Source organism: Rhinoraja longicauda, chromosome 8 (genome assembly GCF_053455715.1).
Source record: "Rhinoraja longicauda isolate Sanriku21f chromosome 8, sRhiLon1.1, whole genome shotgun sequence".
Classification (NCBI taxonomy): Eukaryota; Metazoa; Chordata; class Chondrichthyes; order Rajiformes; family Arhynchobatidae; genus Rhinoraja; species Rhinoraja longicauda.
The window spans coordinates 35,279,904-35,302,235 of NC_135960.1; the positions used below are offsets into that span (position 1 = coordinate 35,279,904).

At 44.2% G+C, this 22,332-nt stretch overlaps 1 protein-coding gene across 1 annotated transcript in view; it reads left to right on the top strand.

Moving 5' to 3' along the window:
- Positions 1–22,332, top strand: part of LOC144596249 (uncharacterized) — a 127,493-nt gene that overhangs the window by 48,805 nt on the left and 56,356 nt on the right. The window contains exons 12-16 of the mRNA XM_078404460.1: positions 1,216–1,344; positions 13,727–13,828; positions 17,099–17,278; positions 17,848–17,937; positions 19,012–19,113. Coding sequence (XP_078260586.1) covers positions 1,216–1,344; positions 13,727–13,828; positions 17,099–17,278; positions 17,848–17,937; positions 19,012–19,113 — 603 coding nt within the window. The remainder of the gene's footprint in view (positions 1–1,215; positions 1,345–13,726; positions 13,829–17,098; positions 17,279–17,847; positions 17,938–19,011; positions 19,114–22,332) is intronic.

Consider the following 22,332-nt stretch of genomic DNA (forward strand, 5'->3'; position numbering starts at 1 on the left):
TCACAGCTGAATTTTGGCTTTGATGAGCTTCTGTCTTGCGGTATAGTCCTTTCCTTTCAGTCTCTCCTTGATAATTGCCCACAAATACTCAAGTGGATTCAGATCAGGAGTTCCTAGACCAATCCAAAACATACAACCCCCTCTGCTGGAAAGATTGGGTCACCATCTTTGAAGTGTGGAACAATGCAAGGTCTTGCTGAAACATCCGAGAGCTATCTGCAAATGTCATTGCCATCTCCGGCACCACTCCTCTCTGCAATGCATCGGGATATTGCAGCAATCTCACCTTTCTGTCATGGGCCTCCTCCAGTGCCATAGTGAGGCCCACCGGAAATTGGAGAAACAGCACCTCATATTTCGCCTGGGCAGCTTGCAGCCCAGTGGTATGAACATCGACTTCTCCAACTTTAGATAGTCCCTCTGTCCCTCTCTTCCCCTCCCCCTTCCCAGATCTCCCTCTATCTTCCTGTCTCCACCTATATCCTTCCTTTGTCCCGCCCCCCTGACATCAGTGTGAAGAAGGGTCTTGACCCGAAATGTCACCCATTCCTCTCCCGAGATGCTGCCTGACCTGCTGAGTTACTCCAGCATTTTGTGACCAACGGACCAACACTGTAAGAGCTGAAACAACACCAGGCCATCATCTACCCAGGATTTTTGATGAACTGGTCAATGTGGCATTTTCTCACCGGCTCTCCAACTGATCCCCAAAAATGTTGGTTACATTGTCCCTTTCATCACCGAATAACACCTTTCTGCAGTACTCGCATGTAAAACATTAGTTTGTTTTATTGTTTAGAAAGTTATTTTGAATGTTATCGGTTTTAAATACAAGAAACATCATGTGAAAAAATTGCAAAATCAGCCCATGATTCAATTAATTTGCACAAACATGTATAGATAACGTACAAGATGTGGACAAGTCCTCTGGTACCCCATTTGCTATAGGCCTTTGGACTAACTTAAATCATCAAGGGTATTGGAATCGCCAATGACGGGTCTGGAGAATGATCACTTTAGAAAGTGCTGAACAGTTGGGCAGTGTGGAAGGGATGAACTACCACATTGTTATCTTGCATTCTGTCCATGCTTTGCATGGGACCAGATTTTGAATGACTGTGATACCACTTAAAGGCAGCCATTGCTTAATGGGAAACAGTAAAAAAAGAATATGCTGGATTGCTTAAAACACAACTTTCCTATTGTTCAATGCAGCCATTACCAATGAAACGTCCTGGTGTGGATAATACTTTCAGAAAATCTCCAGGATCATCGGATATAAGTATTGGGAGTGAAAGTGAAAGTGAAGATATCACCTACAGTTTAGGATTCCCGGGATTTCAGGTAATAACACAACTGACAAAATCCGGATTTATTCATGAAAGTGAGTGAATTCAGTGTGTTACATTTATCAAAACTTGAGAGACTTAGACTGGCATGCAGTGGATGCTTCCGATTTAATGCCTTGCCAAACATCACAGGTCGATAAGGTGTTTAAGAAGGCTTTCAGTAAATTGGCCTTCATTAGTCAGGGTAATGAGTATAGTTGGGATGTCAAGAGTGATTTATTGTCATATGTCCCAAACAGAACAATTAAATTCTTTCTTGCACCAGCACAACACAATATGTAAACATAGTACTCTATAAACAATATAATAAATTAAAACAAAGTTCAGTGTGGGTGTGTGTGTGCATACACACACACACATGCACACTTTTTTGTATGTATATTTGTATGTATATTTTTTCTATGTATACACAAACAAACAATAATAGTGGAAAAAGATGAAACCAACGACTCAAGTCTAGTTTTGTAGGAAGGAATTGAAGATGTTGGTTTAAACCAAAGATAAACACAAAATGCTGGAGTAAATCAGTGGGACAGGTAGCCTTTCTGGATAGAAAGGGACATTTTGGGTCGAGACCCTCCTGAGGACTGAGTCAGGAGAGAGGGAGATACAGAGATAAGGAAGTTGGAGGTGTGAAAACAATACAGAGGGGATAGAGATCAAGGAAAATGTAGAATAGATCATTGTTTGCGAGAAGAAGTTAACAACAAAGCAAACAGAGATAGAATGTAAACGGGGACAGTCAGAATAGTCGGAGAATTGGGAAGGGGGCCCCCCAAGTCTATGTAGGTCAGAGCTTATTTGGAAGTTGTAGTGTTTAATCGTCTGATGGCTGTAGGGAATGCTATGTTACAGTTGTACAAGACATTGGTCAGACCGCATTTGAATACTGTGTTCAGTTTTGGTCACCCTGCAATAGGAAGGATGTCATTAAGCCAGTCTTACGCTTTAAACTGTGCCCTGCACTGCTAAGGAAGCAACTTGGAATGATTTGGATGTCTGCATGTCCATAGCAATGAGAGGAGTGACTAAACAGCTCACATTGTAGTGGTACTTAAGCAAGATTAGACTCGTGAGTAGCAACTACTTCCCGATGCTGAATAAAAGCAAGATCTCATGCCTAAACGACTACCGTCCTTTGGCCTTGGCATCTGCCACCATGAAATGTTTTAAGAGGCAAGTTATGGAACGCATTAAATCCTGTCTACCAAGCGACCTTGACCCACTGCAGTTTGCTTACCGCCAAACCAGGTCCACGGATGATGCTATCTCCCGGGCCCTGCACTCATTCCTGGAACACCTGGATAAGAGAGACATCTATTCATTGACTACAGTTCTGCCTTTAACACCATTATACTATCCAAGCTCATCACCAAACTTGCAGAACTTAGAGTCAGCACTCATCTCTGCAACTGGATCCTCGACTTCTTGACCAACAGATCCCAATCAGTGAGGATAGGGGATAAATCATCCTCCACGATAATCCTCAACACTGGTGCTCCACCCAGTTCTCAGCCCCCTTCTTTACTCTTTGTACACCCATGACTATGCAGCCTTGTACAAATCTAATTCAATTTACAACTTAACAGACGACACCACCGTTATGGGATGGATATCAAATAATGATGAATCGGGGTACAGGAAGGAGATTCAAAATCTCATGTTCTGGTGCCGAGACAACAACCTTTTACAATGTCAGCAAGACAAAGGAAATAGTGATCAACTTCAGGTAAATTACAATTAAAACACAAAGTACTTGTGCTATAACACCAGGATAAGCACTCAACCAAGAAAACCAAACCCAAAGCCAAAGTACTATCTAAACGGAATATACCCTTATGCTGAGGACACCCATATTGATCAGCGTCCAAAAAAGCACACCAACGCACACCTAAGAAGGCTTAGGAAGTTTGGCATGTCCCCAACAACCTCACCAACTTCTACAGATGCACCATAGAAAGCTCTTTATTGGGATGCATCACAGCTTGGTTTGGGAACAGCTCTATCCAAGACCCCAGGAAATTGCAGCGAATTGTGGATGCAGTTCAGACCATCACACAAACCATCCTTCCTTCCATTGACTCCATTTATACCTCGTGCTGCCTTGGCAAGGTCAGCAGCATAATCAAGGACGAGTCGCACTCTGGCCACTCCCTCTTCTCCCCTCTCCCATTGGGCAAAAGGTATAGAATTGTGAAAATGCACACCTCCAGATACGGTGACAGTTTTTCCCCAGCTGTTGTTAGGCAATTGAACCATCAAGAGAGCAGTCCTGAACAATTATCTACCTCGTTGGTGACCCTCGGACTATCTTTGATTGGACCTTAGTGGCTTTACCTTGCAGTAAACGTTATTCCCTTATCACTTATCTGTACACTGTGAATGGCTCGATTGTAATCATGTATTGTCTTTCCGCTGGCTGGTTAGCACGCAACAAAAGCTTTTCACTGAACCTCGATACACGTGACAATAAACTAAACAAAGTTTCAGTAAATTACTGTGTAAAAGCTCCATTGCCCAATGCAGAGGATTTATTAGTCAAGTCAAGTCAAGTCAATTTATTTGTATAGCACATTTAAAAACAACCCACGTTGACCAAAGTGCTGCACATCTGACTAGGAAAAAAAAAAGAAACATACAGTGGCAGGCAGCCAAACACAACGGCACGGCCATCTTGAACAAAATGTTAATTCAATCACCCACAGTCCAACAACAAAAGCATTAAATAAGCATCAAAATTACACCCCCAAAAAACCCCCAAAAACACAGTCCAACAATAAAAGCACTAAACAGGCACCCAAATTACCCAACCCCAAAAACCCCCAAAATACAGTCCAACAATAAAAGCATTAAATAGGCATTCAAATCACACAACCCCAAAACCCCCAAAAACACAGTCCAACAATAAAAGCGCTAAACAGGCATTCAAATTACACAACCCCAAAACCCCCAAAAACACAGTCCAACAATAAAAGCATCAAACAGGCACTCAAACCACCCAACCCCAAAAACACACAAAAAAAGAAACATCCATCAAAGAAACATCCATCACAGTGAGTCTCCTCCAGTCCTCTCCTCACTGTGATGGAAGGCCACAATGTCTTTCCCTTCTCCCGCTGTCCTCGCCCGCAGCCAGGTTGTTGTGGTTGCAGGCCGCACCGGACGGTCCACAGCGGGCCAAGCCCAAGGCGCGTCGCGTCACAGCCGCTCCCGCAGCCTCCGAAGACGGCCGGCTCCGCCGATGATAAGTCCGATCCGGGGCGGGCGAACACGCTGCTGCCGCTGTTGCTGCACGTCGGGGAGGTCGTGGCTCCCGACATTGAAGCCCCCGCCCAGCAGAGAAATATCCCGCGGCATATCTTAGGCCGCGCCGGACGGTGAAATGTCCGTGACCCAAGCCCCGCGATCCGGGGCGGGCGAACACGCTGCCGCTGCCGGAGCTCCCGATGTCGGCATCCACACGGCCCGAGCCTAAGGCGAGTCGCAGCCGCTCCCGCAGCCTCCGATGACGGCTGGCTCCGGTGGTGGTAAGTCCGATCCGCGGGCTCTGCGAACCAGAGCCCTGGAGGCCGACAGCTCCAGGAGTTGGGCCGATGGTAGGGCGCAGCAGGAACGGAGACACGGCCCAGAAAACAAAGGTCGGGTCTCCGTTCGGAAGGGACACATATTTACAATGTTACAGTTTCCCCCTCCCCCCCCACATACACACATAGTACACGAACACAAAAACACCACATCACAACTACAATTAAGACCAAAAAAAACAACAAAAACACAAAGACAAATGGACCGCAGGTGAGCCGCAGCTGCTAGGGCAGTGCCGCCATTTTAGCTCCCTTCGCAGGTTGAAATTTCTTCAGTTAACAGAAATTGCATCCAGAGATGGAAGGCTACCTCAACATTAATACCCTCAAGAGACTGATTGGATGTCATCGCCTGATCCATGTAGTTACAATACCACCAGCAATTTTCCAGCATGACGTGGAGCAATTTTTATACAGTTGGACCATGTCGTGTGCTTAATGGATGATGGCCAGGATTCAGCACCTTCTGTAATAGAGCTTCAACAAAATGCAAATTCTTGCAAAGGTCAGTGGACTACATAGGCTATTGAATTAATGCACCAGCTTCACCCTGAGTTAGAACAAGACTACTTGTATTCCAACAAGGTCCTCATTGTGCTTTCCCAATGTCAGAAGGGTCAAGAGTTGTTTGTGATGTGTCAGCAAGTTGAATTTTCAACCACTGAAATATTTATGAAATTTCTTGACACCAAAGGTTATGTTGAATGCTTCTTATTGAGTTGGAGCATAATGTCAATTGCGAGGTTTTAGAGTGCCGGATGCAATAGTGATCAGCCACTTGCCACCTAAAGATAACACACATGAGAGGACTGCGCCAACTGCATGTGGGGATGAATCACACGCAAGTCCCAGACACCTGTCTGAATCATAGTGTGTTAACCACTTACTATTCAAAATTAATTGAATGCATTGTGATATGTTCTACTCAGTATCATTCTCAGAAGCACGCATTAAGTGGGAGACCAAAACAACACCCCAAAATGCCGAATAAGAGTATTCATGCTACAATTCTTCCCATTAATGATAACCAAATTTTCGGTGCATTTACATTGTCCATATAACCGAGTCTGTATAGTCAAGTCCGTTGTCAAAATCGTCCCTTTTCAGAATCCGTAATAATCCGGTCGCTTTCTATTTCGCTTTGGGTACTGCTTACGGCCTGAATTGCTTTCTTCGTTGCGCTCTGATGTCGCGTCCTTGACGGTGTCATCGTGGTTGCTTTCGTCGGTTTTCATGTGCAACGCTTCTTTCGTTGACGTCTTCATCGCGCAATGTGGGCGTACCCATGTCGAAATCTATCGAATCTCCCGTTTCGCTGGTTGCGGGAGAGTCGATTTCGCGTTTCAGAATCTGGTCTGCGTGACGGTTCCTGATCTCTACACCGTTGACGTTAACCTCGACCTGTACGAGACAGGACCTAACTTCTTTGCGATGCGTCCTGATACCCATTTCTCCCCTCTCGCGTAGTTGCGCACTAGCACGCTCTCTCTCTCCACAAATTCTCGAGCTGGGCGTGAATCGTGGTGCAACTTTTGCGAGAATTGATTGTCACCAATGGTCACTCTTTCATCTGGCACCGTGATGTTGAAACGCGTGCGAATTTTACTTTTCATCAGCATTTCAGCCGGCGTTTGCGTTGTAGAAGTTTGCAGCGTTGAACGATACGAGATGAGGAATTGAGCGACAGGCGTTTGCAGCGGTCCCAACATCTTGTGGAGCGCTGTCTTCACCGTCTGCACGGCGCGCTCTGCGAGACCATTGGTTGCTCGATGGTATGGCGCACTTTTGACATGACGAATGCCATTCGCTTTCATGAACTTTGCGAACTTTTCGCTAGCGAAACATGGGCCGTTGTCAGAAACCAGTGTATGCGGAAGGCCATGTGTCGCGAACACGAAGCGAAGCTTGTCGATAGTGACGTCACTGGTTGATTCACTTATGATATGCACTTCAATCCACTTTGAATATGCGTCGATGAGAACAAGCAACATCTTTCCCTGTACCGGGCCGGCATAATCGACATGAACTCACGACCACGGTTGACTAGGATGCTCCCATGAATGCAATGGTGCTTTGGGCAGATCTCGCTGATGCATTTGGCATTCTGAACACGCTCTGACGTTGTGCTCTAAGTCCTTATCGATTCCAGGCCACCACACACAACCTCTAACGATCGCTTTCATCTTCACAATAACCGGATGGGCATCATGCACTTCCTTGATCATTTGCGAGCGACATTAGGGTGGTAGTACAACACGACTACCCCAGAGAAGACAACCCTCGTGAACGCTCAGCTCCACTTTGCGACTGAAGTAGGGCTTGAAATCATCATTTAGTGGGATGTATTCGCGAACACAAGACAGAATCGGATCCCTCTGCGTCATGGTGCGAACACGCGACGGAGTGATGGGCGATTTCTCCAACTCGCTCATCAGAAGGACGATTTCTTCTGGTATTGGCGCTTGCGATACCGTCGCTCGTCGTGGGAGTCGGCTAAGCACGTCTGCGTTGGTGTTGGCTGAGCCCAGTTTGTACGCGATGTCGTAATTGTACGCTGCCAGTGTTAGCGACCAGCGAATCACTCGCGGCGAAGCCATTAGCGGAATGGCCTTGTCGTTACTGACCCAAGAAGCGGCTTGTGGTCGGTGTTGATTACGAATCGTCGCCGTACAAGTATATGTGGAACTTCTTGACGCTGAAGACTATGGCTAGACTCTCCTTATCCAGCTACGAGTAGTTGCATTCGGCGTTATTCATACTGCGTGAAGCGTAGCCTATTGGCATTTCCGTGCCATCTTCCATGACGTGTGACAGCACTGCCCCTACTCCGTAAGGGCTGGCGTCGCAGGAGAGAACGAGCGGCTTGTTGCTGTCGTAGTGCGTCAGAACTTTGGACGATTTCAGGCTTTGCTTAGCTTGTGCGAACGCATTCTGCTGAGCTGGTCCCCAGTGCCATCGAACCGTTTTGCGCAGCAGTTGATGAAGCTGTTCGAGCATGGTTGAGAGATTAGGCAGAAATTTGCCGTAATAGTTCAGCATCCCAAGGAACGCCTTAAGTTCTCTGACGTTCTTCGGTTCAGCCAGCTCATCGATGGCTTTGACTCGTTCATCCACTGGCTGTAGCCCTTCAGCGCTCACTTTATGGCCCAGGTATTGGACTTCATTGATGAGAAAGGCGCATTTTTTCCGTTTCAGTCGTAGACCTGCATCTTGGAGCCTGCGGAGGACTTGTTTGAGGTTGTCGAGGTGTTCTTCCTCGGAACTACCTGTGACGAGCAGATCGTCCAGATCGTACAGTAACTCCAGAAATCCCCGCCAGAAGATTGTCCATCGTACGCTGAAATACAGCCAGTGCTGTTGAAATGCCAAACGGCATTCTGGTGTATTGGAACAAACCGCGATGGGTATTTATCGTCAACAGTTCATGGGATCTAGACCCCGATATCGACTTTGACGCCCTTGAGCGTCCCGAGTTCCGCTTTGAAGAGGTCACCAGAGCGGAGGCTATTTGGAGAGGAGGCTCTGCAGGCGGTCGCTCACGTTGACCTGGTTCACCTCTTGCCAGTTGAGTCGCAGAACTTTCAACCACTCACGGCCAAGTAGGCAGGGCCCCGCCCCCTTCACTACCAGCAGCTTGAGCGTCGCTGTTTGCTGGATGTGAGAGACGGGCACCGAACATTCTCCCAACAATTCCACTTTCTCTCCAGTGTAAGTACGGAGAACCACGGTGCTATCACGGAGGCGTAACCTTTCACCTTTTCGCCACTGGTCCTTCCACGTCTCTTCACTGATAAGCGTAACTCCAGCTCCGGTGTCGATTTGCATGGGGATAGTCTTTCCCCCCACACACATGTCCACAGTGAAAGGAGTAACTTACTTCTCACTGATAAAGACCATACACATCACCTTCCTCGGTCAGTTGGTGGCTTTCTGCCGTTTTTCCAGCTGACTGCTTTTTCTGCTGTTTTTTCCTTCCACTCTGAGCATTTTTCCCACTCGACTTGCACATCTGTGAGAAATGCCCTTTTTTCCCGCAGTTGAAACAATCCACCTGTTTCGCTGGACAGTCGTTCGGGTCAGCGTGGGGAGAGCCACCACAGCAATAACATAAAGATCCTCTTACGGTTCCCCACTTGGGCTGACCACTGTGAGGACCCTTGATTTTGCAATGTTGTTTATCGCTTCGCTTGGCTTTTGTTTCCCGTCATGGAGATCAGCCGTGTTGCGGTCTGCCGTCTCCATAGCGGTGGCGATACCGAGTGCCTTGTCGAAATTCCGACAATAATCGACGCTGAATGCAGTTATCATCAATCCCACACACCAAACGATCATGTAACATTTCATTGAGATTCGAACCATAAGCACAATGTTCAGCAAGGTGACGTAACTCGGCCACATAATCCGTGACTGACTCACCCCGTTGACGATAACGAGAGTTGAATTTATAATGCTGGACGATGACCGACAGTTTCAGGACCTTGTGATTCGTGACTGTTGACACAATCTCAGAATATTCGACTTGCCCAGGTTTCTGTGGAGCAAGTAAACTCAAGATGAGTCTGTATGTTGGTCCTCCACACACGGAAAGCAAGATGGCTCGCATCTGTAATGTCATTGGCTAGGAAGTAATGTTCAATGTGCTCGGCGTACTGCACCCAGTCGCCATGTGCAACATCAAATTCCCCTATTGAGCTCAAAATAGCCTTGGTAGCCACAGCAGCAAGTCACCAGACGAAACTTCAAAACAAGTTTATCCCCGTCGCCAATTAATGATACGTTCTACTTAGTATCATTCTCAAAAACACGCATTAAGTGGGAGACCAAAACAACACACGTCTGGACTCAAGATCGCCATTTTAACTGTGTATTTTCGCAATGCACAGGGCAGCTTTACCATATTATCACATGTATACATCACATAGCAGCTTTACCATATTGTTGCATGTGTACATCACACATTGCTGTAATGTCTCTTCACTGTGGAACCAATTAGATCTTGCTTCTTTATGGACCAAATGATTTTGAGAGTAGCAAGGTTAATAAGTTGGTTTGGAAGCATTCTGAATAATTCAATGTGCTCACAAATTGCCTGAGCACTGTTACATTGCTGGAGTGTTAACAATTGCATTCACTTTGGTAAAAGTCATAGCACTGCCCAGTATGGTAGCAGGTCTTTCTGCCCAACACATCCATACTGACCAAGTTAGCTAACCAATCTAGTCCCACTTGCCCAGGCCTATTTCCCTCCACACCTTTCATGTATGTGTCTGTGTCTTTTAAATGTACCTGCCTCTTCCACTTTCTCTGGCAACTCATTACATATGCACACCATCATCTGTGTGGCAAAAGTTGCCCCACAGGTCCCTTTTAAATCTTTTGATAATGCCTTCTGCCTATGCCCTCTGGATTTAGTTTAGTTTAGAGATTCAGCATGGACATAAGCCCTTCAACCATCAAGTTCCCACTGACCATCAATCACCTGTCACACAGTTTTTTCCTACTTTCTCATCCACATTGAGGGTAATTTTCAGGTCAATCTATGTCTTTGCAATGTGGGAGGAAACCAGAGCACCCAAAGGAAACTCATGTGGTTACAGGGAGAACACAAACAGCACCTAAGGTTAAGATTGACCCTGGTTCTCTGGTGTTGTGAGGCAGCAGCTCTAACAGATAGAAATGTTATGCATCATTTAAGTATAATTTGTGTGCTTGTCTGATTCTATGTGTGTGTGTGATGCTGCTGCAAGTAAGATTTTTCATTGTACCTGTAATGGGCCTGTCCCACTTGGGCGATTTTTAAGGCGACTGCCGGCGACTGTCAAAGTCGTAGCAGATCGCCAAAAAACAGCGACTTTTTTCCCCTCTACAACAATGTCTATGACAATGTCTACAACAAGCTACGACAACCTACCACCTAGTCGACGGCAAGCTACCGACAACTGGCGACCCAATCGTCGCCACCTAGGACGTCCACCTACAACTGCGACTACGACAAGCTACGACAACCAAAGTCAACCTACCTCCACCCCCGACAAGCTACGACCCTGTCAGGTCACAACTGATGACAACGGTAGCCATTTCACATAATTTTGGCGCAAAAATGGGTTTGGGTAGGGTTTCCGATCATTCTGCATCACGACTGCCAGGAAGCAAAATATGATGGCATTGCTCTTGCATCAAATGCAAGCCCTGCTGCTTGAAGCGGCCCTCATGCTTAAAAGTCTGCAAGACAGAAGGACAAGAAGAATGGGGAAGAAGCCCAAGAAGAGATCTGTGTGGTTGAAGCCCTTGTCCCTGAAGAGACCCAATGCAGTGCAATGTCAAAATAAATGAAAAGAGTTCGCTTTTCAATGCAGTGCAATGCTTGTGTTTGTGTTTGTTTTATTGGTTAAAATCAATGAAATTACAATATTTGAAAGAGATGCCATGAGAAACTACTCTGAAATACAATAACTTCAAACATCAATCTTTGGTCAAAATGTCCAAAATTTACTTTATTCAAACAAACAAAATTCTTATAAAAGGTGGATCAGCACCGACCGGTGACATCCAAAGACACCTGGCGACAACCAGGCAACAACCTACGACAGTGGCCACGACAGGAGACGACAAGCTACGATCATTGGCGTCAAGCCAGCAGTCGCTGAAAATGTTCGAGCAGGGAGAAAATTCCGCGGCGACCAGAAAAAAGCTACGACTTTTTGGCGACTACTCACGACCGTGCGGCGACAGCCTGTAGTCGCCTTAAACATCGCCAAAGTGCGACAGGCCCTTATCTCACCATACTGATTCATGTACATGACAATAAACTAGAACTTTCACCATTCTACCAGAAGCCAACTCTTTTGCTTCGGAGCCTCCGAAGGCGAGTCGCAGCCGCACTCGCAGCGCCACCACAGCCTCCGAAGGCGAGTCGCAGCCGCACTCGCAGCGCCACCACAGCCTCCGAAGGCAGCCACTTTTTACAGTTCCCCACCCCCACACATAGCACACCCCCACAAAAACCACTACCTCACATCTAAACACTACAATTAAGATAAAAAAACAACAAAAAACACAAAAGACAAACGGACTGCAGGTGAGCCTCAGCTGCCACTTCCTGTCCCGCCTGCAATTGGTCCAGAACGCCGCAGCAAGGCTCCTTACAGGTACCCAAAAGAGGGACCATATTACCCCTATTCTGGCCTCTCTCCACTGCTGCCAGTACGGTTCTGAATCGATTTCAAGATTCTCATGTTTGAATATAAGGCCCTAAATGGGCTTGCCCCCCCCCCCTCCATACATCGAAAACCTTCTAACCCCTTACTCTATCTCCAGGTCCCTCAGGTCGGCTGACTTGGGGCTACTGGTTATCCCACGGTCTAGGCTTAAGCTCAGGGGTGACCTCGCTTTTGTTTACTAGACAAAGTGGACCCATTGGGCCGAAACCTCTCCTGCATTGGTGCAGCACCCTGTCCTCCCACCCTCCCCTCTCTCCTCAACCCCCCCTCCCCTCTCCCTTCTCCCTTCTCCCCCACTCCCCCCTCCTTCCTCCCTCCTCCCCTCCCCCTCCCCTCCTTTTAAACTTTAAAATGTGAATAACTTTAAAAATATAACACCGATTTCAATAAAACTACTTGCATTATCACTAAAGTGACAACGGTGAGTATGGTGGGCCTAAAATTGGCACACTATCGTGTATCATTTTGGCTGAAGTTCAGCCACAAACAAGATAACAAACGAGAGTTTTAGTATATAGATAGTACCTGCTCTGATGTACAGCACTTTGGTCAACGTGGGTTGTTTTAAAAAGTGCTTTTATAAGTAAATTTTACTTGACTTGACAAATAATTATTTTGCACAGGTTTCAGAACAGAGTAAAAGAAAATGAGCAGCATAGCTGAAAAATAATCTTAGTCTGTACATTGAAACTAATGTACCTCAGTCGGTACATTCAAGATGTTGGAGTTAGGATTTGGCAAAGGTTGACCTTTACGAAGTATCATCTTTTGATTCCAGGGACTGAGACTGAAATTATGGAAGTTGCAGGATTAGTCTTATGTTAATGAAGATATGCCCAAAACTCATGCCACACCTTATCTAAATAAATGTAAAGCAAGCAAGGAACAGAAATGTGTATAAGACCAATGACATCAAAAGCTGAAGAGTCAGGGCAGATAATAATTTACACCCATACACCAATATTTTTTTAACCCTTATTTTTAAATCTTTTTTGAAATACTTTTTTCCCCCTTTTTGTGAAGCGTGACTTATTATGGATGTCTTGAGCTATCACCTTGGATCACCAAGAACAGGGTCAATCCTGACCTCTGGTGCTGTCTGTGTGTAATTTGCACATTCTTCCTGTCTTGGATGTTCAGGGTGATCCAGTCTCCTCCCATTTCCCATGGACTTTCAGGTTGGTAGGTTAATTGGCTATTGCAAATTGAACCTAATGTTTAGGTGTTTTCAGAAAAATTAGGGGAGGGGGAAGTTCATGATTTTGCATGGTGAAAATATAGGATTAGCACAGCTGAATCAGTGCAGATGTGTGGGCCAAAGGCCCTATTTCTATGCTATATGATTCTCGTAATTGGAGGCAGCTGGCTCACCTACCAAAACTGCTTCAATTGCTTTGATGTTCAAGTGGTCAGAAATCCAGCACTGTTCATTGATTGAACCCCCAAAGAAGAATAAGATTTGAGGAAACTGAAGCCAACTGTTCTTAAAGGAGGAGATGCATGTGGCGGTACTAATTGTTAGAGATAAATATGCTGCACTGATTAACGGTCTGATCTTTTAATTTCTTCAAAGTTTTCAGAATCACGTGGCATACTGACTAAAATTTCGGAGTCATCATTAGGAGGAAATGAAGTAGAGGAACCAATAAGTACAACAAAATCCTTAAAGAGCCAGGTAAAAACACAACTACACAGATCAACACTACATTCAGTACAGTGAAGTGCGTCACCAGCAGAATGCTTGATCCAAGTGCTTTTACATTTGAAGGTACAAGAAAAGCTTTGGACTGTGGAGTTTATTTGTGCCTGGGCATGAATTTTGGGAATCTTCCTTGACGGGAGGTGAGAAGAACTCTTTTGACACCAGGCTGTGCATTACCAAAAACAATTCCAGGAAAATGTGGGAGGTGGAATCATAGGTCTGGAACAGCAGCGTTGGTATTGCATGACTGGTAATAATGAGGAGGCATCTTAGGATTTGTAGAGGTGGTTCAGCAAGGGGTGATGAGAGAGGTTTGTTACTTTCTGGAAACTGAGAGTGGCAATCATGGGACAGTTCACCAATCCTGGTTGGCGTGGCATCGTGAGGCTGGTCTGGTCATGGAAAGAAATTTATATCCTGGTGGTTGTGGTTAACAAACAACCCATTCAGGTGCACAGGCAATCATCAACTGTCTTTGCCTCCTTTGAGCCATTGAGTTTTTGTTACAGATGATCTTATTAAATAATGACCCCTGGACTTCTGAAGTATAAATGGGGTTCTTAATATGTGAATATCACATTTGGAATAAACTGATGGGAATGAATAAAAGTGGCAAGCCTATAGCTTGCTGCAAGTGACAGCGCACATAGAGAAGATGAAAATAAACCGTACATGAGTGATTTTTCTGAGGCATTTAGACAGATACATAACAGACAGGGAATGGAGAGATAACATTTGTAGTCAGTTGGGATTAGTGTAATTTGATGTAATGTTTGGCACAAGCATGCTGAAGAGGTCTGTTCTTGTGCTGCACTGTTCTATGTTCTAAATGTGCATCAGTTTAATTGTTGGCTGAGTTTGGAAATCCGAATAATTATTAATAATGCTATTAATAATGTTTATTTTAATGTTCAGTTACCAATTATTAATGTAGATATACTCAAGATTAATGTGAACACTGATTAATGTGACCATATTTATGATGTGTTTTGTGAATGTTTATTTAATGTTGCTGATATCTCCTATTCCTGCCCTTCACCAACCACATTAACCCTTTACTTTGGGCTTTATTTTACATGCGTAAGTCCAGCTTTTTTCTGGTTTCTTGCCTTCAAAGCATGACACTCAAATATCTGCTGGAGCCACTCCAGTCCCAATTAGTATCAAGATCTGACAAAAGATGCTCCTGTTTTTAGTGAAATATTTCGACTAATGTTTGTAGGAAACAAGTTTTGGCCCTAAGTTCAAAATGGAAGAACCTCAAGAGAAACAGCCAATGGCTGCGGTCAGCAACGCGAAAGAAGGCATGGAAATCGCAACTCTATTTGTGCATGATAATTTCCTTGAAGATGATTCCCAAGTTCGGACCATACTTCCTGAGGTCAGTTATCAAGGCAGTTACTTGTGGATAAGGGTTAATGATTCATTAAAAATTGAGTTATTATACCAAGTTGTTTAATAATTTGGACATATATAGTGGGTCCTATCCTGATTGTGAATTAGTACTTTCTTATTTGAGTGCAGGTACGTTTCACAATTTATGCCTAGGTTATCAGACAACGTTAGTATCTCCAAGGGTGAAGTACAATGGTGTGCAGCTTGTAGAGCTGCTACTCACAGCTCCAGAGACCTAGATTCACTCCTGACCTCTGGCGCTGTCCATGTAGAGTTTGCACCTTCTCCCGTGATTATGTGGGCTTCCTTTAAGTGCTCCAGTTACCTCCCACCTCTGAAAGACAAGCAGGCTGATGGGACATTAGGTTGCTGTAAATTGCCCCTGGTGTGCAAATGAGTGGGAGAATCTGGGGGATATTGTTAGGAATCAGGGGAGAGTAAAATGTGATTAATGTGAATGGATGGTTGATGACTGGCTTGAAGTCAATGTTCCAATGACCCAGTTTCCTATCTGAATGACTCCAGGACTGTTGATAAGGAGCGGCAGATTGAAAGGCCTGGGCAACTCGTCATCTCTGTGCTCATTTCCAAGTTGAGTGTAATCCAATCTGCTCATTCCTGTTATAATCAACATGACAGCACTTAATTTCATATTTTATTTTCATATTTCAGATACAGCGCGGAAACAGGCCTTTTCGGCCCACCAAGTCTGCGCCGACCAGCGATCCCCACACATTAACACTATCCTACACACACTAGGGACAATTTTTACATTTACCCAGTCAATTAACCTACAAACCTGCACGTCTTTGGAGTGTGGGAGGAAACCGAAGATCTCAGAGAAAACCCACGCAGGTCACGGGGAGAACGTACAAACTCCTTACAGTACAGCACCCGTAGTCAGGATCGAACCATTCGCTGTAAAGCAGCAACTCTACCGCTGCGCCACCGTGCCGCCATATTAATATTCACACAATGCAAGTACTATCTGGAGTGAAGGCTGTAGACTGCTTTGGCCACGCTATTCAGTATTTCGTGAATTATAATAGAGCATTTTATTTCAAATCTGCAGTCTGTGGCTCCTAAATGTACTGTTCAATGTAGAAGACAATGCATCTGCATTGACAATAAAGATAAATCCTCTCTCAGAAATGATACGATAAACAATACCAAGCGAAATTCCTCAGAAGAATACCCCAAACAGGTTTATCATTTAGTGGAACCTACAATCATTTCATGACAGGAATAGTATTAACCAACTTGCAGAGAGAAAATTATTTTCATCCTCTTTAGAGATGGGGTAACATGAAAAATACATCAAACCCTGGGCTGCATCCTATATGGCCAAAAATACAGATCCTGCATTCCGGTCGATCTCAGTGATTTCTGTGTGGAGTTTGTATGTTCTTTTTGTGAGTGCATGGATTTCCCATTGAATGCTGTCAAGGATGTGTAGGATGATAGATTAATTAGATAATGTTAATTGCACATTGGATAATCAGAGGCAAGTTGATGAGTGTGTCAGAGAATAGATTACAAAGAAATAAGTGGAATTGATGAGCTTGGACAAACTTGGATTGTTTTTGCAGGAGTATCGGAAGCTGAGGAGAGATCTGATAGAAGTATAATTCATAAGTTTATGTTACAGGAGCAGAATTAGGCTATTTGGCCCATCAGTGAAGGCTCATCTATCTTTCCGTCTCAGCCTTATTCTCCTGCCTTCCTTCCCATATTCCCTAACACCTGTACTAATCAAAAATCTATCGATTGTGATCTTAGAAATATACATTGACGGCCTCCACAGCCATCTATTCTATATCTTTCTATTCCCCTTTATGAATGTTACAGGTATTAACCAATTCCAGGAGGGGTGTCGGAAAAAGAAAATTGCAAAAAGAACAACATATCACTCCAGTAAGGAAGGAAGAAAAAGAGATGATTACACCAGTATCCATACCATTTGTGGTTGACAGGTTTGATATGGAGGAGACAATGGAAGGTGAAGAGGAGGACGAGAGGGAGGACAAGGTCAGTGATTGGTTTCTGGAAATGTAAGACAGTATGTCAGGTCTTATTTTAAGCACATGTACAGCAATAGATATCAATTTTACCCTTTGATTTTGGATTTGTGCAATATTGATTTTATTCTTGATGTCCCAATATGTTGCCTACGTTGCTGAGTTCCTTCAGTAACAATTGGTTCCTTCAGTAACAATTGAAGGTTGAGCATCAGACCCAAAATGATGGAGCAGCATTACCTGTAGTAATTGATGATGGAGGTTTCCAATAAATTATACAGCAAGATCATAAGGCATTCAACCAATAGCAGTCTGTTGGTTCCACAAATGTACTTAGGACCTGTTTTTGTGCAACTATGATGCCATAGATCTTTAATGGGGGCTTACATTTTTCAACGCAATTAACTAGCTTCAACCTTTAGGGTATCACATAAATTATGAATGTTGCAAATCAAGCTCAGATTCTTCTATTGGTTTGATCTGTTCTTGGATTTTTATGTGTCAGGGCGTGATGGGATTAGAAAAGTCTACACTGTATTAATAACAATACAACCAATCTTTAATTTTTTTTCAACGCAGCCATTCATATATGATTCAGTAATTTCAGAAAAGAGGGATTCTATCCATGCTGGATCTTCAAAACTATCCATCCCATTCCTAACTGAACAGGTAATAAAACAATCATTGAAAACTATTAAACTAAACCTTGGAAAAGACATCAGTGAGAGTACCATTGGCAGGCAGGTTTCTTTGAAAAGTGTATTTGCATTAGGATAAGAATGCACTTCTTTCGGGCTGCTTTTGTACAGTGGAGAACATTTGCATTTGCAATACAAAGTCATAGAGACATATAGCATACAAACAAGCCCTCCAGCCCAACACATCCATGCCAACCAAAATGCTCCATCTGAGCTAGTCCCATTTGCCCATGTTTGGTCCAGTTCCCTCTAAATTTTTCCTATCCATGTACTTACCCAAATGCCTTTTAAATGTTGTCATTGTACCTGTCCCAATTACTTCCTGGGCAGTTTCCATGTACCCACCACCATCTATGTGAAAAAGTTGACTCTATTAAAAGTTGGCTCCTATTAAATATTTCTCCTCTCACTAAAATCTACGCACTCTAGTTCTCGATTCTCCTACCGCACGAAACAGGTTCTGTGCAGTCACCATATCGATTCCCCTAATGATTTTATACAGCACCATAATATCACCCCTCAGTCTTCTGTGCTCCAAGAAATAAAGTTGTAGACATGAGAGGGATAGATAGTTAGAAGCTTTATTCAAAGGTGTAGATGTCAAAGACTAGAAAATAAAGCTTTAAGGTCAGAGGGGGGAATTTAAAGGAAATGGCAAGATCTTTGCACATAGGTGTCTGGAACACGTTGCCAGGGTTTGTGGTGGTAGCAGATACAATCGTATCATTTAAGAGGCCTTTAAATAAGCATGTTAATATGCAGGGAATGAATGAGTGGGTAGAGATCACATGCAGGCAGAGGCGATAAGGTGAACTTGGCACAGGCATTGCGGGTCCTGTGCTGTTCTATGTTCTGTTTTTTTTCTCTTGGAATGTTTGTTTTCACTTTAGATGACTAGCAAGTGCATGGATGGTGCATGGATGGAGAGGTGCATGGATGGAGAGATGCATGGATGGAGAGATGCATGGATGGAGAGGTGCATGGATGGAGAGGTGCATATATGCAGCATTGTCAACAATAACTTTTTTTTTTCTTTTCGATGCAGAGACTTTCAAAAAGTCATAGCACAGATTGGCCGGGTAGTGCCTCATCAATGGCAACATTTATTAGCTCAGAGTCCGAGGGAAATGGGCTCTCAATTCATCAGGTAATTCCAAAACAGGGTAGTTGACTGTTTCATAATTGTTCTCTGGTTGTGGTTGTGGGTCAGTGATTCGGGCTGACTGGAGGATGATTTTGGTGATATTGAAGCGTGATCTTTGTTGGAGTTAATGGAACCGCAGGGTTACCGGATACTCTGCTTCTTGTGTTCAGTTTGCTGCAAAAGTGTTTCCTCCAACTCCAGTCATCACTTCCACTTGAGCTGCCCTCTTTCCCATCGCCCTGATTTCATGGTCTATTGAATCTGGGAAAAAACCCCATCTGAGCCAGGGAAACAATGAAAGGAGTGCACCTCCCGGAAGCGAGTTAGATGTTGCCTTGGGAAGTGGGATCCAGTTTAATCATGGTGAAACTTTAACATCACCACGGGGTGAAACTTGGAGCGCAGGTCCTCTGCTGTCACACAGCTACTGATTATCAACCCTTGGGCCACAGTTAGGTCCAAGCTGGAATCCAGTTCCCTACGTTCCAGAGTGTAGGAGCCATCAGAAGCCAGGCATTAGGTTCCACTCCCAGAAAGGCATTGCGCCAATGGATGAGGGCCTCCCTAGCAGGCTCAGGGGATATGGATACTGTCCTGGAGCCATAGTATGTTTACTGACATGTTTAATATTAGCAAATATTCAGTGCAGTCCTTCATAGTTTCCATTCCTGAGTTTGACAATGTGGCCGTTTAGCAATACATTTAAATAACATCAGCCAGCCAAATGCAACGTGTGGTTAAAGAGTGGGGTTAATTTAACTATTGCCACAAGCTGAGTTCCTGCACTGCAGAAGATGCCTGCAGCCCTGCAGCAGCCAACAAATCCATCTAGCTGGCCTTCCAAATATTGTTCATGTGCCTGGACTGGATATAAATTGGGTGTTACCAACCTGGGGAAAACCCACAATGCTAAAAATATGGAGAGAAAAAATTAAGATTTTATTTTTAATATTTAACGTAACATAAATGCAGACATATACTCATACCCTCGCACGTTCACTCACACACACTGTCTTGCCCAGAAAAGGAGAATCGATAACCAGAGGACATAGGTTTAAGGTGAAGGCGGAAAGATTTAATAGGAACATGAGGAGTAACTTTTTCACACAAAGGGTGGTGGGTGTATGGAACGAGCTGCCAGAGGAGGTAGTTGAGGCAGGTACTATCGCAACATTTAAGAACCATTTAGAGAGGTACATGGACAGGACAGTTAGATGAATATGAGCCAAACGCAATCCAGTGGGACTAGCATAGATGAGACTTGTTGGCCGGTGTGGGCAAGTTGGGCCGAAGTACCTCTTTCCACACTGTATAATTCTATGACAATTACACTCTCACTAAAAACATTGAAACGGGCAAATAAATACATTTCACCTTTCTCCAGGTAACCGATGTTTCACAATCATTTCAATAAATTCGGTATTTGAACCAGGATCAACCTGGCATGTGCTCAGCGACCAGGCATCCCGAGCTGAAAGGTCTGCAGATGTTCACATTGCCCATTGTATCACGAGCAACCAGCCAATGCTGCAAATGAATCTGCCATCACTTGCTTCAGAATCCAATGTTCAGAAGGGAAATTAGCATAAATTCTTCATGGGCAGGAACAGAAATTCCTGCCTGTAATGAAAGATTTCCTAAAATATCCCACCCTTTGCATTTGACATTAATTGCTTAGTGAATGGTGAATTATTTTCACTGGAAGTAGAGATAATTCCACACAATCAAGTTCAGAAACGGCTACTTTCCTACAACCATTAAATTTTTGGACTGACCTGCAAAACCCTAATCCTACCTTGGCGATGGAACACGACGAACCATTTTGGAAAAATGCAAGTTAAAATTTGCAGAATGAGCTTGTAATCGGCAAACAATTGTGGGTGGTAAATTTTGGTAAAAGGAATAACTGAACCACAACTCTGGAAAATAATCATAATCACAATCATACTTTATTAGCCAAGTATGTTTTGCAACATACGAGGAATTTGATTTGCCATACAGTCATACCAGTAAAAAGCAACAAGACACAAAAATACATTTTAACATTAACATCCACCACAGAAACTCCTTCACGTTCCACACTGTGATGGAAGATGAAAAAAAAGTTCAATCTTCTTCCGTTCTTTGTTCTCCCACGGTCGGGGGCCTCGAGCCTTCCGTTGATGGGCCGTTCTTGGCTCCTGCATTGGGGGGATTCAGCTCCCCTGCACTGAGCGATCGGACCCCGGACTTTGGAGCTTCCCGACATCAGTCTCTACCCAAGACTGCGAGCTCCTCGATGGTGAAATCTGCAGGCTGCAGTTGGAGCGTCGATCCTAGGCAATGGATCGCAGGCTCCGATGGTAAGTCCATGGCCCCGCGGTGAGGCTCAAAGTCAGTCTCGAGCAAGGCTGCCAGCAAAGCGACCGGAGATACGATCCGGAAAACAATCGCATCTCCAGCAAGGTAAGAGATTGAAAAAAAGTTTCTCCTGATCCCCTCCCCCACCCCCCACATAAAACAAACCAGAGGACATTAACACATACTTTTAAAACACACGAAAAATAACAAAAAATACGAAAAGCCAGACAGACCGTTGGCGAGGCTGCCATCGTTGACGGCGCCACCTGGTGGTATAAATGAAAGCATATCATCCCAATATTCTTTCCTTTTGGACACAGTGGTTACTGAATTCGTACCAAGATGATTATTAATGTACACCCCTGCATATGTTTTAAGTATATATCAGTGGCCATTGCGTTAACCGAAACATCGGCACACACAATGAAAATTCTTGCTGTTAGTGTGATTAGCAGATTATGATGTAGATCAACATTTAACTAAAAAACAGCAGTAAATTTGCTGTAAACTAAAAGCACAACACTCTAGCTAATGCCCACTCTTAATCTTATGTAGTACACCTGGAGTCCAGAAATGAAGGCCCTCACACACAACTAAATTTCTGATGTTTCTGTTGTTAGATGCTACAATTCAGTAATTGTCACTTATTTTGGATAACTTTAGAGATGAGCTACTGTCTTCCATGAGTGGAGGTGAAAGTGTTTATCATCTGCATTAACCTGCTATTGCCAAGTTGCTGTATAATGGGGAAATAAGCAGCAGAATAACAGAGCAGAGCAAGCTGCCAAGAGAGAGACAAGGTCATTTCAAGGTCTAACTTCCCTCTGTGAACATAATGAGCAACAAGTAACATATGAGCATGCACTGAAACATTCCAAACAC